General features: G+C 43.6%; 1 protein-coding gene across 1 annotated transcript in view; it reads right to left on the reverse strand.

Annotated features, from left to right (window-relative positions):
• Positions 1-2,422: 2,422 nt before the first annotated feature.
• PHLPP1 (PH domain and leucine rich repeat protein phosphatase 1) overlaps positions 2,423-23,001 on the reverse strand; it is a 203,883-nt gene continuing 183,304 nt past the window's right edge. Inside the window, exons 13-17 of the mRNA XM_090039305.1 lie at positions 18,729-18,859; positions 11,930-12,034; positions 10,127-10,321; positions 7,441-7,669; positions 2,423-4,457 (exon numbers count right to left, since the gene is read on the reverse strand). Of these exons, the coding sequence (XP_089895431.1) occupies positions 3,354-4,457; positions 7,441-7,669; positions 10,127-10,321; positions 11,930-12,034; positions 18,729-18,859 (1,764 nt within the window). The 3' untranslated portion in view covers positions 2,423-3,353. The remainder of the gene's footprint in view (positions 4,458-7,440; positions 7,670-10,126; positions 10,322-11,929; positions 12,035-18,728; positions 18,860-23,001) is intronic.

The following is a 23,001-nucleotide window of genomic DNA, read 5'->3' on the forward strand; positions in this document are numbered from 1 at the left end:
TTTGAAAGGCAGAATGAAGAAAAAAAATCTTTTTATGCAGTAAGTAACAGAGCAGCATCAGCCAAGGAGCCACACCTGCTCATTGTTCTGCTCCCTACAAGTCACCTGCGAATTTTACTTTTGCTTTCACCTGGTAAGGCAGAAACTGCTCTTACCATATTTCTTGCATATTCTGCACACTAGAATTTCTAGCAGCTGTATTTTGGGAAGAAATGTGGGTTGCATGAAAAAAAACAGTACTTTTCAAATGTATATTAAAAGGTCACTTATTTCCTTACCCCTTTCTTGGAAATACCTCAGATAAACAAATATGCCAAAGGCAGCCCCCCAACTTTTTTTTTTTTTTTTAATTTCAAATGGAATTTAGTGCTCCTGGAAAATATTGGGCCCTTGCCATTCTAACTGGTTGCTGCTGTATTTCAGCATGTTAAGGAAAGCCTACAGGAAGTGTTCAGTTCCTATAGCTCACACACTGCTGGCTTGTCAGCACAGCAAGAAGAGCCTGAGTGCAAAATTGTCTCCTGAAAGCAAGTCACTCCATGTACAGCAGTTCATCAGACTGGTTATTTCACACTAATAAGGCCCTTAAACTCCAGGGCACCCACATTTGAAAATAAATAAATAAAAAGGTAGATTTAGGTGTCAGTTAAGTTTTTGCTTCCATACAGAAGTGTATAAGAAGGGATGGGGGGGCAAGAACCGTTTCCTGCAGCAACTAACATTTAGCTCTTGCTTCTCCTTCAAATTTATCCTCCATCAGTGACAAGCAGGCAACCAAAAAACCCCCCACAAAGTATTCTGTGCCAATCCCAAGGTCAGTAAGGATAGGACACAGCAGGAAATGAATTATGAAGGATAGCGTCAGGCGGGCTCAACAGAAGGAGAAAATGGAAATCCTCTTATTTGCACCTATAGAAATTAGGCTAGTTCAGTAAAACTGAACGCTCCTTTTGCTTTTACACTTTATACAAGACTCCTCGTACATACAGCAAATAGATTTTGAGTTTGAACCACCTTGGGAGAGAGCAGCATTATACTACTGTTCACAATGGGCTCCCCTCTGAAGAAAATTCCCATTGCTAAGGCACAGAGAAATTTCCAAGGAAACCTTGACTTGTACCTACTTGCCCAGGCCCTTGTATTACCATAGTTAATAAACACGTTCAGTCCCAGGCAACATGTGAAAATTGACTTGTTTGTGACAAGGATGTGAAGTCAGGATTATTTTGAGCCCAGTGAATTGTTCAGTGCTCTTTCAGATTTGAGCCAGTTGTTAAAGAACACCCAATGCATTACCTATGTAAAAAGCCTCAAATTATCCTTTATTAATGTATTTCACAAGCCTTCGATACAAGAGTAATTTGTGTCCCCATTGTTGGAGTGGAATCTTCAGTAAATTAAATTCAAATTTTCCTTGAGCTGTGCATTATTACCCTGTTGATCTCATTAATGATACTAGTAAGCAATATGTTGCCATACATTAGAACAAGGCCAAGAAGTGGTATAAATCAATATTTGATCAAGCTGAAAAAATCAATTTCCCCCCTTATTTTCCCTCTCTCTATTGCCTGTAGCAACCTTTGAGGGAATGCTGATCAAAACTGGTATTGAAGAAAATCTGTATGGCCATTTAACTCATAGAGCACAAAGGGCAGCCTGTCCCATGTTCTGTTGTTACAAGACAAAGATCTCCACACAGTTTATCCTCCACCAGTGGACACTGGCCAACATTTTGAAGACAAAAATTAGACCAATTTACAGGATCTGAATGAAGAAATAGTTCAGCTCTTTCTGCCTAAAGCATGAAGACATTTTTGTCATGAAAGGCTGAACATGTATTAAATTCCAACTCAAAATGCACTGAACGACCCAAATACTGATTCTCTATTTCTGTATTTTTACTTAATGCGAGTCTCCACTCTTCACTCTCATTTGTCAAGCATCTTTTCCTTCCTTCACTGTTCCATATTACCCATTTGTTTCTGCCCTTTAACATCTCAGCCCTAAGGAAGTGAAGAGTGTTGAAAAATGAATCTAGGTTTTTTTCTTCATCTGCCTCCCAATGTGTTCAATAGTGTTTTGAGTGAGGATAGCTGACAACACTAAATTAAATGCTGCTGAATGAGGGAAAAGCTAACGGAAATGAACTGTTAATCTCTCCTCCAGAGGATTTTATAAGAAAATCAGATTTCTTTTAGTAGGCTTTAGGAAACGTCAGGCAATTTTTTTGTTCATTTTTGACAAAAGGTCCCTCTATTAAGTTTACCTTTGTAAATATCTCCTCCAATTTGAGAGAGCAATCCAATCTGCGAAATGTACAACTGCAGGCAACACCCAGACACACACAGAGAATGTCAAGAACCTACCTTTTGCTAAGAAGATGCACCCATCTAGCTACTAAAACATTAAGGCAGACTCCTCATTTGCAAATTTCATATTTATTATAACAAAAATTATGACGTTCATTTGTGCATTCTGCTTTAATATAACTCTTGGTATGTAAATGATCTACAGTAAAATGAGCTCTATACAATCATGCTGGTTGTGGCAGCAATAAGGAACACAAATAAAATGCGTCGGTAAAAGTAAGGGAAAGGAAAAATCAGACTAGAAGAAAAATGGGGTTTTTATTATGGTCTAAGAATCACCTAAACCCTAGGTAATTTGTACAGCCACTCTGTCCCTCATGTAGGATGACATGGCCCAAAAAGTCATTTAAGAAAAAAAAATGTCAGTTTGTCAGGTTGTGTCCTTATGCCAAGACTACAAAACATTTTAAGCATCACTATACAACACTGAGCTATTTACAGTAATTTCCCAATCAACTGTTCTCTCAGAGAAAATTAGTGAATCTCAGTGACTTAAGTCACCTGAAAGAGTAAAGCAACTCCTAGGAGTTAGTCTCCATATTCTACAAATGTCTATCATTTTCAAGACCAGAAAAGCCTTTTTCTCTCTCAAAGAAATACAGTATTACAATATTACTTAATCATTTAGCACTGGCATACTGCCCTGCTTTCCAAACAAAACAAAATGAGCCTTTTTAAAAAATATTACATCATCATCTGTTTCTCTGCAATATATTAAACCTTTTGTATTTTTTAATTTTTTTTTTAAACACTTGATATGTTAGGGGGAAGTTAACTAGTTTAAATCTTAATGGTAAGATTCTCTAGAAGAAAGTCAGTGCATATTAAAAACTAACAAAACAGAAAGACGCTGCAGTTATCTGTTGTGGCAGGATAAGGAAAAGGAAGCGTAGTTAAAACCCCTGCTGTATTCTGAGTCCTATGCAGGTCCTGCATTTCACCTTCTTGTTTGTTAGTTTGTTTCTGAACAGTAAGCAGGCAGGGTCATAGTGGCGTATCATAATAGTCTGGCAGCTGGTCCAATGGATACTGTCGCTGCTGCTGTTCCTGGTGCTGTTTCATGATCTCCTTGACTTCTTCCTCAAGCTCTGGTGGGATAATAAACTGATCATCTGGATCCAGTTGGGCTGGGGCTGCAAAGTAGCCCCCAGTTTTTTTGAGCGGTGCATCTGTTGCAACTTCAATCAGGTTATGGCTCCTCTCCTGGGGAGCCACAGAGCCATTGCCCCGGCGGCGCCCAATCGTACCAGTGGCAGAAACATCTGCTTTCCTGGGAAGGCCAGACTCATCTTCATTTGCACTGATGACAATGCCTTCATCGGTGGCTTCTGCAGCCACTTGGAGCAGCTGTTTCTCCTTGGTTCGACTGCAGTGGATGTCTACCTCTACCTCCACCCGGCTTCCATTGGTAAAGACACCCTCAATTGGTTCCTCGTCATCACTGTCAAGGCCATTGTCAGAGAAAGCACTCGAGAAGGTGGCGCTGGACAACTGCCTTTGGAAAGAGTTGGACAGGCAGACTGGGTGAAGCATGCAGCGCTGCTCACTGGGATAAGCTGGGCTGTTTTCATTCATGGCAACTTGAGGAGGCTCATCTGAGGCTGTGGACCCCACCTCGCTGCTCATTTCAGAGGTGGAGATCTCGCTGCTGATCTCAGAGGCCATGCCACTACTCGAAGATGGCATTCCCAAAGCATCTGTTGGCCTGTCCTTAATGACCACATTCACTGACTGGGGGAAGATGCCTGGACTGGGAGGTGGGACTCCACTGAGTTCACAACAACAGAAGCTGTCCTCCGTCACATTGAGCTGAACCACCACAGCACTGATGCTGTCATTGCAGCCATAACTCTGGGCCAAAGTGCAAAGCTTCTTTGCAGCTGCCAGGGCATCAGGCACATTTCTGACTGCTTCCACAGCCTCGTCCATAGAGAGGCTGTCCCATAGTCCCTTGCTACCCAGAATGAAGAACTCATCTTGTGGAGTCAAAGTAATGGACTGGACATGTGGACGGGGCACAACGCTGGGGTGAAGGAAGGTATAGCCCAAGATCCTGGTAGAATCTGTCACACCGTTTACTTTGCCATCCTGGAAATTTGTGAGAGAGAGAGAAAGACACACAGGAAGTTGAAACTCTATACACATACAGACATAGCAATGCCATGCACCTGCATTGGCAAAGTGCCCATTTCCAGAGCACCTAGAGACACCCCCTTTTGATAAAGGAACCAGGATAGTAAGAAATAGCTTCAGTGCCACAGTGATGGGACTGAGGTTAAGATTTAGTAGACCCTAGCTGTCAGTCAGTCTCCTGCTCTTTTCTCCTACCCCCATATAGGAGTCAAAGACTTAATACCAGTTCCTTTCAAGATACCACATGAACATATCAGCTGTAAGGCACAGGACAACAACTGCAACAAACTGCCTAATTGACACCACAACACAACATGCAATTGGGTCAATCACTAGCCAAAGCCTTAAGCCTCTAGGCTTAGCATCTATGCTCTTGTCAGCCAGTGAGATCTGTCCCTCCAATCATATACTATCTTTCATATAACAGGGTCACACACCACCATCCATCCCATAGACTCAGGAATTTTTTTTTTTTTTTTAATAGCTTCTCTCTCATAGCTGGTACAAATGTACAATTCAACTCAACCCAGCCCCTTGAAAAAAAACTAAAGACAAAAAAAAATCTTTAAATGAAGCATGAGAGTCAAAAATAGCAGAACCTAAGTCTGTGTTCTTCAGTCAGCTGAGCTGTAGTGAAATATTTTACATGCCCCAGTTACTTCCTCTTACACATGACACTTCCCAAGGGGAGAAGTAATATCAAGTAATATCCAAAAGGGAAAACACTGTTAAAAGTATGTGCGCTTGAAAAATAAATTCCATCCACATTCCAAATACTAATATCATGCACTGTTCAGGATAAACAGAGCAAGTGCCTAAACTGTGGTGCATGCTTATCTGCCAGCCTCTTAAGGGACTATCTGCAACCTCGCTAAAAATCGACTAAGGCAGTGGAATCACAAAGGTTAGGATTTATAGTAATGTGGTCCAGCTAATGCAAGCAAAGACTATAACAGAATAACCAAAGCACAGTAAATTACAAGCCAAGAAAAATGGATTCCCCTTTAAAAATCTAGAAAAAGAGAAATGTTTTTAGCTTTCTATATTACATGACAGCCTGAGAAAGTGATAAGCCAAAGTGTGTGAATCTGGAGAGATGTTTTAGAATTCAGAGCAAGAATCTCTTCCTTTGCAGAAAAGCAGTGATAACTCCCTGGGGATCTGCATCACATTATGATGTGGTTTCCTTCAAGCTCGTCATGATTTAGACTAACTGTGATCTTTCCTTGGCAGGATTAGAGAGACTTATGTGTGTGCACAGAACATCCTTCTGTCCCCTTCCTGCCACTGGTAAGCTACAAAAACATTATTTATTCATATGCAACAGTTCAAGATGAAGCAAAGCTAAGCCGACAAATGTTAAGCTTGAAGTCTTACAGCAGTGATGTAGCAGCACCCAGCAACCTTTTTTTTTTTTTTTTTTGGGGGGGGGGGAAGGGAGGAGGGGGAGAGTTGTTTAAGGAGGGGCTTTTCCTCTTCTCTGTCTGAAAAATCAGCCCCGTGGCTGTTCCTTGCTAGAGGAACAATAATTCTCTGTCCTTTCAGCAGCTCGTTCAACCGTGGACGAGCTCAAATTGAGCTGCACACTCTGCCACACGAAGCGCCTGCTGAAGACACAGCTAGTACTGGGATGGGAAAAATATGGTCTGTGGGCCAATCTGGCCCACCAGGCCATTCTATCCAGCCCATGGGGCCCCTAAAAAAATTAGAAAATATTTATCTGCTCCTGGCTGCCTGTCAAAGATGACAGGGGCAGTAGGACCTGGGGGGAGCCTCAGCGGGAATGCAGCAGGCCAGCTCTGCCCCACCCACAGCCACTTCCTTGCTCTCCTGCCCCACGTAACTCCCAGCTACATAGGCAGACCTTGGAGCATGGCCCATGCTGGTACCCCAGGGGTGTGTGTGTACATGTGTGTGCATGCACTCATTGGGTGAGTCCCACACCCCCTCCATACACATGTACCCATACAACCCCTCGCACTGCTATACACAGCCCCCCACATCCCCTCACACAGCCCAACCATCCTTCTCCCCCACACAAGCCCCCACAAACCCCATACCCACCCACACCCCACACGTTCCATTATCCCACTCCCACACCTATCCACCCCCCACAGACACGCCCATAGCCCTATACCCACCCCCTCACAATATACAGGTGTAAAACTTCATTTTAAGCTCTTATACAATCGCCTCTATGTACCCTACATAAATATGTAAATCAGGACAAAAATATTTTTTGAAATCAAATTAAGAAGGTTTTAAATCTTTGCTTTTTAGAATTTGGTATTTTTCTGGTTCTGAGATGACAAAACCCCTTGCTGAAAGGAGTACTTCTGGCAGCAAGGGGAGGGACTTGCGGTGGCAAAGGTCAGGGGTTAGAGGATGGGACTTCCAGTCACATGATGGCAACCAGAGGGCGGGGCACCCACCAAGGGGTAAGGATACCCACGCAGCCCTCCACAGCTTGCCAAAACTGGGTACATGGTCTCCGCAGCAACAGCAACTAGACCCGTGTGGGGGAAACAACCTTTTTGGCAGGCATACCACAAATTGGCCCTGCACCTTCCTGAGTACCACTCCAATCCCCCTCCCCTAGTTGATTTGATGCCCTGCTTTCTGCTCCCTGCCTTATGCACCCTGAAAAACCTACTGCTCTGGTTTCTTCTCCTTGATAACTTGCCACCGTACTGTCTGTCCTCTCTTCAATCTGTTAAGTGCCACACCCAGAGGCTGCCCATGCCACCCATGCTGCAGGCTGGTCACTCCTGAACTAGACCATGGTGACAAGTTTACAGAAAGGGGAAGATGAAACTCTAGCACCTGGACCATTAAGCTATACCTTATATAAAGCAGAAACATTACTAAAGAATTTGTTGCCATTAAAATCAGTCCCAAGGAAACTGCAGCTTCAGTATTCCCTTTGAAGTGGTCTTACCTCTGTGATAATGGCCTTATGCTGCTTAATCCTCTTGAGCTCTTCTTCATAACACATCACATAACATCTAGACAAAGGCAAAGGTTTTCCATTCCTACAGAGAACTGTTTGGCACTTCCCCACGTTTGCTGAGGTTAATGTGAAGCATCCACCAGGGTCCATGGGATCATGTTTTATATGGCAAAGGACAGCAGAGCCTCCAAGTTTTTGTCCAGCAGTTCCAAGTTTTCTGGAATGTCAAAACAAAATTATGCTGGTTTGTGAACTGGAAAGGCTACATTAGAGGAGTACTAAAGAGAAAGACTTGAGATCATAGTTAGGCAACCCCAATCAGTTGAGACAGTGTCAAGATTCACTGGGGCATGCACAGAAACTCTCCAGTACAGATTTTGACACTTAACACAGCACAGCAGGGAAATTACATACAATTCATGGGAAACCTTATTAGTAAGAGGGAAAGATGCATGTCCTCAGCCAATAAAGAAATCCTTTCACTCCTGAGGCACTGACCCAGAGCAACTCTAGCTGCACAGGGCCACTTTCCTATCATTTCAGCCCCAATGCAGTTAAATGTATTTTACCTCATGCATCTCATCAAGCAGCCTTTAGGGAGATTTGGAAGTTAAAGCATTAGAATCTATTATTTTGAGAGCACAGGGAGTACAATAAATTTTACTGATGTGAAACATCAGTCTCTAAAATGAAACTTAAAGTTGAAGACAATATGTTACAGTATTTCTACTCACATTAAGTAATTTTCAGAACATTAAAAAAGTATCATTGCAAAAGGTGTCTAAATTAGGCAACTGAGAACACAGTTATTCCCATTTGAAAAACAAACAAACCGTTTGTTAACTCAGTCACCAGTTTACAGATCTACTTGTGCAATCTGCTAGCCCTGATCAGACACTATTTCAACCTGTCATTTTAGGAGTCTCTGGTTAAAATTCAAAGACAAAACCTCATCCAAGCCATCAAAATATTGTCTATTACTATTAAAACTAAATTTATTTTCTATTAAATCTTAATTTGCTTTTAACAACTTGATTTCTTTCTTTATCTGAAGATTGCTTCTATCCCTCCATGTGTCTGCTGTGCAGGCTTGTGGTTTTTAGGTTTCTCTGCAGTAACTGAAGAGCTGAACGACAGGGCCTACCTATAAGAAGATGGCTCTAGGATGCAGCACAGCATAGTGTGGCATGCATGCCTACTCTGTATGCCTCACACTCCAAAACGGAGGTAATGGAGCTGCACAAGTGCAGTGCTGGGTCCCATACCAATCACTAGCCCAATCTGAGGTGTACCAAGAGCACTGTGATTCACACACTGAATCATAGGATCCCTTGACAAGGTGAACACACCTGCTATGTCTAGCTGAGATAGATCAGCCTCTTGATTCAGACTACAGAGGGGCAATATACAAGCTCTAATGCATATTGGCTTTTTTCATCTCAGGAGGGTCTGAGATACAGGAACACTGCACTGATATTTAACAAAGGTTTAAGCATAAGACATACTATTTCTGGGTATTAATGATGTGCTAATAACCTATTTCCTGACACACAAAAGATTCTTGTAGGAAGATTGAAAGATGTTTTATCAGAGACACAGACAATGGCACCTTACCGGTATTTTCTATACTTACATTCCAGGATCTTAACAACGCTTTAAGTTTTGCTTCAGACAAATTCTGTCAAAGTGAGACAGTGTCATAATAAACAAGGAGAAGGGTGGAAGTTATTTTTTTGTTTCCTTGTGGAGAGGTGGCTCTGTCACCATGTATTTCTCCAATTTCCTGATACAGACCAGTGTCATTTAATCAGGAAGTGGTGTCCAACAAAAGATGCTACTTTTAATGTGCTAAATTTCCTGTAAGCTGTGTCTTCATTTTTGCCTCCCTCTACTCCCCCACCCTTTCCTTCCTGTTTGTCCCTTCCTCTCGATTCCTTTTCCTCGCTAGAGGTTATTCCAAGGCACTGGCTCTCAGACTGTCAAAAGCAGTTTACAGTGACTCCCAGAAAAGCAAAACCACTTGCTATAGTTACCTAACTTTAGCATCCCACATTGTGAATGCTCAAGTAATTTCCTTTTAGGCTCAAATATAAGCTTAAGTAGGCACTTCAAGAGTTTGGATGCTTCTATTAAGCAATATTTTGAGACCCAAAAATCATCCAAATTGGTGGGGAGAGCCAGAAATGAAGCTCCTGAGTTATGCTGAAAGAGTTAGGACACAAGTCACTTCGTTGCCTTAAATATTAGCCACTCCAAGCAGTAAGGGTTTAAATTAATCACATCTCAAAAAGAATGAAATCGCTTCCCATTCCTTGGTCATGAACACTTTATGTTGTTTCTTTCTTACAACTAAGGAGTCAAGATTCTCAAAATAGGGAGTGACAAATTTCCAAGAGAAGTGGTGCTGGCTCCTACCCTGGGGGTCTTTAAGAGGAGGCTGGATGAACACCTCGGCAGGGTCGTTTGACCCCAGTACTCTTTCCTGCTGTGGCAGGGGGTCGGATTTGATGATCCGCTCAGGTCCCTTCTGACCCTACCAACTATGAAACTATGCAATAGGCAACAGCCAGGTAGCAAAATAATTTTAAAGGGGGGAAGGGAAGAGGAAAGCAGGGAGAAGCAACAGGCACAGGATGGCTATAGAAAGAAAAAGAATTAGCAAACTGAGGATAACCTCTGCATCACGATGAAAGTATTGATCATGTACTCCTCTTCATTCTTTGTTTTCTGCAGCTCTTCTGCTAAGATGTCACTCATCGTACACTGCAGCAGGTAGGGCACTTCCACGTTGCGGTCTCCATCAAAGACGCCATACAATGCTTCCCTGTTGTCGCAGAAGTTATTGGCTGACAGTGCCGCGACACACAACCTAAAGAAACAAAATGTGGTGTGCTATTTACCACGCCATTGTTGAAGGCTTTGTACTGTAGGACTGTTACAAATACTGCCCTATTCTCTTCTCATTGTCCTGACCAAAGTTCTTAGAATCTCCTGCTGTAAGCTTTTTATATAGCATTTGAAGGGACACTTTGCATCAAGGAGGCAAAGCAATGACTTTTATTTCAGTTGAACTCCAAAGCAGAAAGGGAACTATGCACAAGTTTAAAACAGAGAAAACAAACTCCCCTTCTCTCCCTCCCCGCAACCCCACACAACTCAGGAGTTTAGCACTACCCTAAAACTACCTCTTAATGCACCGAGGGAATACCTTTAGATATGAAAGTAGCTCAGACTTCCTGTTCAAGACTGCACATCTTTGCTAAGCCTTCCAGTTGCTGAGATACCCAAAACACCAGCTAACTGTGACAATGATGAGGGATCGTGCCATGTAATGCTGGGTCAAAACTTCAACTGAACAGCTACAGCAACAATATTCAGTCTATTCATCTGACAAGAAAGAGCAGGCCTCCACCTCCACAGTCGCTAGACCATTTCTAGACTCCAAACCCACCGTGCCCAGCAATGGTAAGCTGCTCTGTACAGGCCTTTACACCGAGCCTGAAGCAATGTAACTGCATTTATGCAGCGCTACAGCAGGTTAAATGGCTGGCAAGGCTAATTAGTCCACTCGCCCACAAGACTATGCCAAAGCAGCTACACTTTCAAACCAGGAGGCAGCCTGCTTGGAGATGAATGAAGTGTTGGAGAGAACCCCTGTTGGGTATGGTAAATTTATGGTCTAGACAGAGCTCAAGCTATCAAAGCCAAAGAGGTCTGGCCCAAGAGGACCCCTATCTTGCTTAACTGCTTGCTCCCATACCAGGTTCTCAACGATGTAACATTATGAACAGAGACAGCCAGGGATTCATTGCTGGAGCAGCTGCTGCTTACAGCAGTGATAATACAGATAAGCGCCACCAAGTGTGTTAGTTCAACTAGATTTCAGACCTCCCATTGATTCTTTTCTATGTTTTTTTGTGTGCTGAGAATAGGAGATGGAAATAGGGCATCATCATTTAAATTGTATCTGCTCCTCTCGCCCCTGGAGAAACAGTCACTGCTACGCAATGTGATAATCGGTTTATTAGACCATGCATGTCACCACAGTGATGTGTACAAGCTTGCATGTGCTTGACTAAAAAACTGGGAGAACCCACACTGGAAGCACAGGAAGATTACAGGGGGGGAAATGAAGAGACCAAGGAAAGGTACTTTATGGAACCAGAGACAGTTATTAACATGCCAGGTTCCTGAAATGTTAATTTACGAGGGCTGGTTTAGTGCTTAAAATGGACTGGTCAATAAGATTCACAATCTGAAATCACACATTATCCAGAATATTTGCTTTGCTTGATAAACATGCTCCAGTTAAAAAGGCTGTTCAAAGAGACAGGATCCATTTAAAAAGCCATGGCACTGCCTCTGCCTTTGGGAGACAGGAGACCCAGCTGACTTTTCACTTTCACAAAGAAGGGGGCTTCTTTGTAAGAGTCCAGGCAGCAGAGTACCTCTTTGCCAATACCAAGTAAGAGCTTACTTGTTCTTAACTCCTGAGGCTTCAGTGTAACCATGGCTCCATACTGCTGGGGCTCCTGAAGCATCACCGGCCGAGGGCTGGTCAATCTTAAAACAGCGGATGTTACTGGAACAAGAATGGAAAGGAAAATTAATAGTTTAAGATGCCAGAGAGATTTAGTCAGCAATTATAAAGGAGTAACAACATTAAGGCAACATTTCATTTACCCAGTCCTAGTGTGCGACTGTTTCAGGATATGAAATTTCCTCAAAAGGGGGAGGGGAGGGGGGGGGGAGGGAAGGGGTTTTTTACGGAGCACTCAAAGTTTGTTCTCTTTGCCTACAAACAGGTAAGGGGGAGGGGTGAAAAAAGTAGTCCAGTAAAGTTCTGTTTCATTTTGTTTTGCATAACTAGGCTTTCCTTTATTCAAGTATATGTTAAACTAGAACCTACACTGAATTTGTCACTAGCTTACCGTTATGGGACAACCCACTTCCCTCCTGAACTTGTACATTTCTTATAGCCACATACTCTCTGGAATCTTTTTTACAGAAAAAATTCTCTTCTTACAGAACACACACACTCTGTAACCTTTTTTCCTGAACTGAAAAAAGCTGCCTTGTCACTCTTACATTTAGTTTTTTTCTGAACTAAAAGGTTTAATAGGGAGGTGTTCTAAAATCTTTTAAAAATCACTGCAAGCAAAAAACAAGTCTGCATTCAACTTCAAGTCTACACTTGAAAAATTAAGAATTGCCACTCTCCTCCCAACAAGTGTGAAGCACTAGATTTTCTTTCAGTCGCTGGACCCTACCTCCTTCCAACTGACTACAAGAATAACCAACTTTTGTCTGCATTTCAAACTTAGGGACCAGTACACAGCCTAATACAGACTTGCAGGGGGCATCCACACTTTTTCATGTATCCCCCTTTATACTGCATGTCTATGTTGGGGAGGGGGAGAACAACCATGCTGTCCCCCACTTCGACTGTTTTCTCTCTAAAAGCAGTTAAGCAAGTTCTCCATATCATATAAAACCCAAAAAATCCAGAAGGCGTGAGACCCTTCCAGGAAAACAGTGCATGTATAAAATAATAATGTATAACATAAAACAGACACAAGAAAGGTTTGACTATTGACTTTAACAATACATTTTTCCTCTGCCTGTGAAGACTGTGTACACTAAAGTCTCATTAGCATTTCACAATCTACATGGCCTCAAAACACTTCCTCAGATAAATAAAGGGCTGTTGTGTCCAGTTTACAGTTTCGTCCTAGGCTAATAAATAAGTCAGGACATGAACTTTCTAGAGCATATTAAAAGCAAACTCTGCACATAATATAAAAACTCCTGATATTTAAGTATTAGGTTGTGGACTTCACAGCCTAAGTATCAAAAAGAGGGCAAACTTCTTAAGTCTACTAATCACCTATTAGTGGGCACCAATCAAGAAACTAAAAGTGATCCATTCAGAAGTAATGCTCATTGTAATTCTGCATAGACTAGGAAAGAACAGTCTTTACAACAGATAGTAAAGTGTTTCAAACTCTGCACTTGTTTTCCAGGAAGTGGGATCTTCAGTCTCAATGATTTCTGAGAACTGAATTGGCCATCTTTTTGCCCTCTGCCAAAAACAGGCCAAAGACCCAACTGCCATTTAAGCGGCAGCACTTAGCGCTGGAGATATTCCAACTCCCAGACTCAAAAGTTGCACAAAAGGAAGAGGAGCACTCATTAAGAATTATTTGCATGTTTGCTGCAAGTTATGAAAGAAATCTCTTTGTTTCAGAATAGCAATTCTATTAATGAGCAATTAGCATTACTTCTTAGTACATAAGTGACACTCAGAAAATAAAGGCCCAGTAGGTCTTTGTCGCAACCGGTTCTGAATTCAGAAGCTTACTTATATGCCAGCCTCAACCAAGAGGGTTAGCCAAGATGGGGGAAGTTCTCTCAGTGCCCAGTTTTCCTTTCACCACCCTCTCCCATAACAGATCTAGATTTGTTGAAATTTATTTTTAAATTCTGTTGGGGGGGGGGAGGGGGAAGAGTTGGGGGCAGGCAGGGGACAGGGTCCTGCACTCCCCCAGAGTGGTCATACTGCACACCTTAGCTCTTACATTTCTTTGGCACCTATTCTTTTTTCACAAGCCAGAGATGATACCTGATTAGTGGCACTTGTAGGTCACAGTCTGCCCAGACCAGACTGGAATTCAGTGATCTCTACCAAGCAGATACTAGAAATAACAGACATGGTTTTTAAGTGATTTGATATTTTATGAAAAAATCCACATATGCTATATAGAGTGCATAGTGAACCTCTGCTGCTTAGAGCATTTAAGTTCAGTATTCTCTATAGCAAAAATGGCCAAGGAGTAAGGTATCTGGGAAAAGCCAACAGAGATCTCTCAGCACCTTTACCAAACTGGCACATGGAAGAGACAGACTGACATAGAAGGAGCTATTTGTTGGTTCTTCCCTCAAGCAGACTTGCTACTAAAAACCTTTGCAGTAATTGTAACACAGATGGCTCCAGGAAGGCAAGGCAACACCTGAAGAAGGCTCAAATGCTGTCACATACATATCTGTGCAAACCATTCACAAGGGGAGAATGCTGTGCTAAGCTTTCCAGGCACCAATGGTGATTTTCTCCTCTCAACTGAAACACGTTACAATTAAATACTTCTACCACTGAGGGCCACTGTGTTTCAAATTCAGAACTGATAAAACTCACCCATGAAAAGATGGTGCCCTGCCCCTTTGCACCATCTTGGGTCCAGAAGTCCCACCCCCTAACCTTTACCAGAAAAAGTCCCTCCCCTTGTCCCTGGAAGTAGTACTTTCAGCAAGAAGGTTTGGCATCTCAGAACCAGAAAAATATCAGATTATATTCTACAAATCAAACGTCTACTACAACATGCATTAATTTGATCTCAGAAAATATTTTTGCCCTAATTTACATGAGTTTGCATAGTGTACATAGAGATGATTGAACAATAGCTTAAAATGAAGTCTTACTCTTGTGTATTGTGAGGGGGTGGGGAGCACGAAGCGTAGTTACAGGTTTGTGGGGGTCTGTGGGTATGTGTGTATTTTTATATAGATATCTCTATATCTCTATCTATATATGGGGTAGAGGAGCATGTGGGGTTGGATATGTGGGGTGTTGGTGGGCATCGGGTTTGTGGCTGGGAAGGGCTGTGGCATGTGTGGAGGGGGAAGGTGGCAGGGGTGTGCGCGTGCACATGTGTATGTATGGCAGTATTTCTCCTCTGCTGCTCCTGGCCCCAGGGTACTGGCCATGGGCCCTGTGCTCCTGCTTGCTGCCACTCCCTGCCCCTTTCCTCTTCCATGTCTGCCACCACTGCCCTTCTCCTGCTCCTTCCCTCCCTTCTCCCCCCCAGTACCACATCCCAGCTGCACAGCCAAAACTGCAGGATACAGCAGCAGCTGGGTGCCAGCTGAGAATCAGTCCAGCAATGCAGCCAGGAACCAAGTGGTGCTGAAGTGGCCAGCAGTGGGATGGGGAGAAGTGGCAGTGGTGAGCAGGAAAGCAGGAAAATGGCAGCAGCAGGCAGGGGGGCAAGTGGTAGCAAATGAGCATGTGGGAGTACAGTGACAGCTGGGTGGGAGCATAAGGCCAGGGCTAGTGGGGGCCCAGAGCAGGGCATCAGGAGTGCAGGGGCTCCATGGAGCCAGGCTAGCTTCCCCCTCTCCCTTGCCGGCACAGCCCAGCCCAGCCCCATAGAGCACTTGCCAGTCTGGGCCCCATGCTCCTCCTGCCCCACTCTGGCCCCTCGCCAGCCATGACCCTGGGGCATGCCCAACACTCCCACTGTGCTTCCACATGCAAACTCACTGCCACTTCCCCCCCTTGCCTTATGCTACCATTTCCTTGCCCTGGCACCATGTGGTTCCTGGCCACATTGCCAGATAGCAGGACTCAGCAGGAGCCAGCCTGAGGACTGGGACAATCACCCATGGTCCTCCCCTTCTCCCCCCCCCAATGTTCTTATCTGAATTTCCCACTTGGGCAGAGGGAAGTAGGAATGACCCCAGGGTCCCAGGCTGGGGTGGGGCTGGGCGGGCCTTGCTGCTGCAGCTGCTGGGTCCTGCCACCCACTCCCCCTAGGTTCTACTGCTGCTGGTTCCAGTCATCTTTGACAGGCAGCCAGGGGCAAATAAATATTAATTTTCTAAATTTTTTAGGGGCCCCGCAGGCCAGATAGAATGGCCTGGCGGGCCAGATCCAGCCCACAGGCTGTATTTTGCCCACTACGGTCTAAGGTGAACCTCCCTGCTAACTGCCTAACTTGTTGTACAATACTGACATTTACTTTCAGTGTCAAAATGTTCCTCTTTTAGGTTTTCATGTAACCTAGGTTACTCATCTTGCGTGTCTTTTCTTTTTTTAATACAATAAACTAGCAAGATTTAAGTTTCCAAAGCAGATTCACTGTGGGAACACCTCTTGCATGAAATGTAATCATGTACTATCTAGTCTCAATTGTTTAAGTTACATAAACAAATTGTTTAACCCTATTTAAAAAAAGCTAAGCTGTTCTCAAAATCATGTTAAATATTTAAAAGCCAACTAGTTGTGCCAAGCTAAAACAGTACTGAAGGAAGAGTCTGGTAGGGAGTCTCAATGCTGATACTGGCAACTCTGCCCTACTGAAAATCTGGAGAATTTGGAGGCAGAATACCTAACCCAGATAGGATACACCCAGGGCACTCTGCAGAAGGAACCTATTAGAGCCTCAAAATAAATTCTTTATCAATGCAGGGACCTAATTACTATTTGAGGTAGCACTTAAATTAAGCCAGCTGCTTTCCCAGTACTTAGGGGATGGCCTCTGCTCAAGAAGCTCATAACTGAACACAGAGACAAGAACATGGGGGACAAATATGTGGATTTCTATATAAAAGTTACTAGCTTCACTGCCAGCTGTATGGCAGCAGTGGCTCTTCAAAAAGTATCTACGAATGGACTGGTCAGTTATTTTGAAAATGCACACCTTCTAATCTGTGGACAAGGGATGGAAACCCAGGGGTGAAATGTAGGGGGTGCATGCAGGTGCATGTGCACCCCCTGAGTGCGGTGGCGCACCCCTACAAAAAGGCACCGCCAACATTGTTGGTGGCGCAGCTGCTCCTCTGCCAACGGCATCTGCGGGTGGTCCGTGATCCCTCCTGGCCACCGCTGATGCTGCCGGCAGCATCTGTGAGTGGCTGCCAACCCCTGGACTGTGCTCACCACCATCTCTCCCCACAGTGCTGACAGTGTCTGCAGGAGCTCCCCCACTTACTGCCGCTGTGCTCCACTGCCACTGGGGACACACGGTATTCATGGGGAAACTGACAGACTCAAGTTGCTTGAATCTTGGGAAAGGAAAAATCAGTGCACACTGGTTGGATGCTGGCCCACAGGTAAAAAGTTAACTCAAATGAGCCCAGTAGTAGCCACAGCTACTCCTACCAGCAATGATACCTGGCAAGAACTGCATTTACTGTAGGTGTGTAAAACTAAGAGCAGAATTAAACCTTGTGAATTATTACAATTTTTGTTCATGACTATGGATATACTGAGGTTGAGGAGGTAGGTGGCCAATTTTGTGGGCTGATCATGGTGCCAGGATTACCATGTGTCTGGGTTTTCCTGGACATGTCCTCTTTTCAAGTCCTCTGATCTCCGTCCAAGCAGGTTTTTCAAATCTGATCAAATGTCTGGGTGCTTGCTTTGCTCCACTTGTGGGAGCAGGGGGAGGGACGATTGTAGGCCGGCAGCAAATGTCTGTCTGTATATGCCCCAGGAGCTGCAGACTGGTATGTCTGGGTTGGGGGACTGGGGACGTTACCTTTTGAGGGCACCAGGGAACTCCATAGCCAGGCTGTCAGCATAGGGGTCAGTGTCCTTGCTTGCATGGATAGAGCAGTCAAGAGATGCTGCCTGGGGCAGGGGAGGGAGAGAAGAGAGGAGGGGCCATGGCCAGGCATAGCATAGCAGACCCAGCCAGGGCAGGGGGGTGCCATAAGCCTCCCCTCCAGCCCATGCCATGGCCAGACTTGCTCCAAGCCACCGTGCTCTGGCCCAGTCAGGATAGGGGCAGCTAGCTGCAGGTCAGGAGTAAAGGGCATCAGCATGGCCCAGGGTGCCAGGTACTGTGCTTGGGAAGTGAGGGGCCCTTGCAGGACTGGGATGGGGGGCAGGCTATGGCTTAGGAGTGAGGGGCAACAGAATGGGCAGAAGCAGCGTGCCAGCATATCACTGCCCCCCCCCCCCCGTGTCCTTTTTATTTCAAACTAAAAATATGGTAACCCTAACATGGGGCCAGCTACCATTTTCATGGGCTTATTGCAGCAGCCCCCTCCCCTTGCTTCTGATTGGCTGTGGGGGGCCCACCCCTCACCACTGATTGGCTGAGAGGACTGTCCATTATGCAGCCCAACCCCTTGCTGGTGATCAACAGAGAAGCCTGCCTGTTGTGTGGCCCCACCCCTTGCTGCCAATTGGTGGAGGGGTGGGGCCGCACAACAGGCAGCTCACAGCCAATCAGCAGTGATGGGAGGGATAAACAGCTGCCACCATTGGCTGCTGCCCTTCCCACTGGCGGCTCCTCCCTCCATCCTCCCCCTCCCCAAACTCCCTCACCCTGGCAAATTTCACAGACAACGCCCAATTCCACAGTTTCTGCAAAATCATGAATTGAGTAGGTCTCTACTCATGACATACTACAGATATGCAAGTCTCTCTGTACAGGGGTCTTGTCATACATGCATTGGGAATCATTCTGGAGACCAAAAAAAAAGTCACTTACTTCAGCATCTCTAGGGTTTTGTGATCCAGAGCTAGCCTGGGGTTTCCTGTCAGGTCAAGTTCCTGTAGCTTTGGAGGCAGGTTTTCAGGTAATGTAATTTCACTCAGTTCATTGCAGCTTAGGTCCACACACTGCAGAAAGAAACAAACAGGGGCAGTAAGAGAACACTGAAAGCATTCAACTCTCTTGTAAAGTCCAGTAACTTTGATTAACTATAAGCAGTGTATGTGCTTACACATATCAAGGGCTGAGAACCTACAACCTGACACTACTCCTTCATAGAAAAACCAGCCTTCACTAAATGCAATATAATTATGCCTATAAAGTCTTCTGAGACATCCCAGCACAGCTGAAAATAGACTTGATCTGCTCCCACTATTTGTAGTTTCAATGCCCGATGCAAAATCGGCAAGGGTTTACTGCTGTCCATATCCCAGTGCAAGTACCCCGACAACGTCTCTTGAACAGAGAACATATTATGCCACTTTATTAAATGATATATCTATTTCCAAGCCAAGTCTGTATTTAAAATGATCAAAAGTATGACTTCAAAACAAGTGTTAACAACTTAGTGGATAAAGGAAATACAGATGCAATATATCTGGATTTCTGTAACTCTGCCATAAGAAATCTAGCTTAAAGTCAGTTCAAACTGGTTTGGATATGTGAGCACTTTCACAAAGAATGAAAACTGTTTGAAGCATACTAATCACATGCTATAAATGAAAAAAATATGTTGCACTGGTAGCATGGAGAAAGCTTTCATCAGATAGCAATTTAAACATAGTATTATTAGTAGTAGTCTTGGAGTGGGTGATAGTATATAGTTATAATGGGTGTTCTGTTTGAAGCATCAGACACTAATGAAGACAGGAAAAATGCAAATAATCAATAGCCACCCAATAATGCACTGACAGTAGTCATTCAAAATATACTCAGGAAAAATACAAGTCAATGAATTTTGGAGAGCTAAGACAAAACATGGGAGTGGATTACTTGGTAAATAGTAAACCCAAAGCAAATTAGATAGGGCAATGCTATATTATGGCAAAAATCCAAAATGCAGTTTGAGATGCATGCTGTAAAGCAAGGTGGCAGACCTAGGAAGAGACCGATCATTTATGAGCAAACACAGCTAAATGGAGGTTCTTAGAACAGATGCTACATGTCAAACCACAATAAATGAGGTTAGCAGACAAATGATAGATTTTTTAAGGCAACATGAAGGCAAGATGGCATGCACAATTTTAGGTAGATGATTAAATGCAAATTTACAACCTCTATTTTCAACTAAACAAAAGCAAAGAGGAAGAGGGATAAGGGGAACCTTCCTAAAGAGTGCACGTCAGTTGTCTGTCAAATAGTCTCCGAGAGTAGAATCAAGAACCCATGAATGATTTAAAAATACACATGAGAAAAAAAGGATAATACACTGTAAAGGCTATATTAGAAGAGGAATGGATTAAAGGGTGAGAGGGCAAGCCCCTAGGAGTTCTTGAATCCAATGTGAATTTACACATCTCAAATAGAAGTTCTGATCCATCTAATATTTCCAAAACCTGGATCTACAGACAGGTTAACTCCCAAGTCAAAAAACTCAGAAATAAAATTCATACCCCACTGAGCTCATTTAAGCCCTGGGAGAGCAAGCCAGATTTTGGACCCTTCATTTGAAGAATGGATATTTAAAATTTCTGCTTTCTCTGCCTACAGTACTCAGAATTCATCCAAGTCAGCGTCACTCTCTTTCCAAATGGAAACCGCAGATCTCTGGGTATCATTCTTCCCAAATTTCCAACAGACTACAATTTTTTCAAGACCTCTTCAACAAATAAGTGAATGAGGTGAGGGGGAAGAGGAGGAAAGAATGCTTAAGTAAAGGAGCAGTGAAGCAATACAATAACCTGGGTCCAGCTGGTCATAATGCTCTCTTGACATTCTAGCACATATATAATGCAACAGTACATTGTCACAGGAACACTAATCCCCTCACACCAAAGAGAACAACATTTGTGTCATCAGCTTTGATTAGGATGAATTTTTTTTTTAAGTTCTCTATATTCCTTATCCTGAGAGATACTGAGGGGTTTTTAGCTTACTCTTGGTCTCTTCAGGAATGGGAATTTTAGTCTAACTGATCAGACTGCAGATCTGAAGTTCCTGATGCATCATTTTAATGCAAGACATCCCAACCCAGTCCATGCAACACCATTTGTAACTCTGACTGAATGGATTTATATTCTAAAATCAGGAAGTGCCAAAAGAAAAAGGGTTGAATACTAAAAGCATTTGTTCCAGGGTGTAAAACAGTAATGTTTTGTCTTTGGCTCACTACAGTATCTCCAATTACTGTTGGAGTTGGGCAAGTTACTGTGCTTCTGTAACTCTGAGAACCAAGTCAAGTTAAAAGCCTGTTCTTCAAAAAGTATTTATGTCTTTAATCTTAAACTTAAAGGAAGTGTGGATAAAAACAAAGTACTGCTCAGACGCTGTAACAAGCAGCCTCCATGCAGTTTTCAAGTAGCAAACTAGCAAGACAAACTGTTGGTATTCCAAAGGCAACCACAAATATCAAGCAACTCAACCACACCAGCTATTTCAAGAGATATCCCATAACTACAGCCAAAGAACAGAACCCAGAACACATTCCAAGAGCCCAAGAGAACACAACCAGACCCCATTCCAAAAAGGCAAGCCAGGATTGCTGAACTTTGCTCAAGTATGTGGGAATACATGCAATTTTGTTTGATCCAGGAAGCAGGATATACCTTGAGAGAGTTCCATTTTCACAGGGACATATTTTTGAAGTTGACAGATTTGGAGTCGGATAACAAGATGCCAAGGAAAGTCCACTGGTTTGTGAAATGGGCATGAAAGTCCATGTAGGGAGCACAAGGCCAGAAGTGGGGGTGGCAGAGCAGGGATTACTGTAAATGGCACGTAAGAAATACTTTGCACTCATTCCCAAACTGCATGCAGCACTTTTCTCCACCATAATTAAAAAGGAACTTGTTTTGTTGAGGTGGGCTCATCTAACAGACTGTACTCCTTGCTGATGTTCAACAGGGACTGTCTCCTGTCCTCAAAAGGCAAATGAACAAAAACCCAACCCTTCAAAAGTTATACCTATGCTAAAATGTACTGTAACTTTCTTTAAACTGCTTTAGTGTATTGAAGGAATCCAGTAATATTGGACAAAAAAATTGGGGGTGGGTGGGGGGGGAGGACATAGGGGAACTAAAATAGTACAGGGCAGATCAGAGAAGATGGGGCAGAAGGCTCTGTGTTCACTATAGCACACTCCCCTCCAGACCATGGAAAGAACTAAGATTCCTGGGTATCACAATTTGTCAGCTTTTGGCAGACATTGAGGAAATCTACTGGCAAAGCATACATCTCATCTCTCGCTAAGGCTGGTCCACAAAAAAGGATGACAATGGACTGCTGCTATCAGTTACTCAATTAGCTCAAATGGCAGAGGTCTGTGTAGTGGATCTAATGGTTCTGACCCTGTCAATGAGCCATGTGGGTGTCAATGTCCCACCACGTGATGAAATGTGGGGGGTTTGTCTTTTTTTTTGGTTAAGTCTAGGAAATTACACACAAAATCCAACTCTATTAGGAGCATTAACACTGCAAAGTCCTGCACCTTAAAAATACTAAAATTAAGGCTCCCTCCCACATACATTTTGAAACAGTCTTTGGATTACACTTTTTATTTTTTCCCCACAGGACCCTCTACCTTACCTAAATAAGTACCTATGCAATATTTTGTTGTTTCCCCCTTTTTCCTTAGTGTGACCCCTGCTCAATTACTGCATGCAATTTCAAACTCTACTTCAAAGATGGAATTTTTCTAACGGGCTCATTACAGAACAGATGTGGACAAATTGGAGAAAGTCCAGCAAAGGGCAACAAAAATGGTAAGGGGACAGGGGGACATGACTTGTGAGGAAACCCTGAGGGAACTGGGCTTTTTTAGTCTGGAGAAGAGAAGACTGAGGGGGGATTTAATAGCAGCCTTTAACTACCTGAACAGAGCTCCAAAGAGGATGGAGTTAAACTGTTCTCAGTGATGCCAGAAGACAGAGCAATGGTCTCAAGGTACAGCAAGGGAAGTTTAGGGTAGATATTAGGAAAACACTTTCTAATAAGGAGGAGGATAGTAAAACACTGGAACAGGCTACCTAGAGAGGTTGTGGAATCTCCACCCACTGGGAGCAGTCCTGCGTTAAGCAGGGGGTTGAATTAGATGACCTCCTGAGGTCCCTTC

This window comes from Crocodylus siamensis, chromosome 3 (assembly GCF_052110815.1).
Source record: "Crocodylus siamensis isolate JL-2025a chromosome 3, ASM5211081v1, whole genome shotgun sequence".
Classification (NCBI taxonomy): Eukaryota; Metazoa; Chordata; order Crocodylia; family Crocodylidae; genus Crocodylus; species Crocodylus siamensis.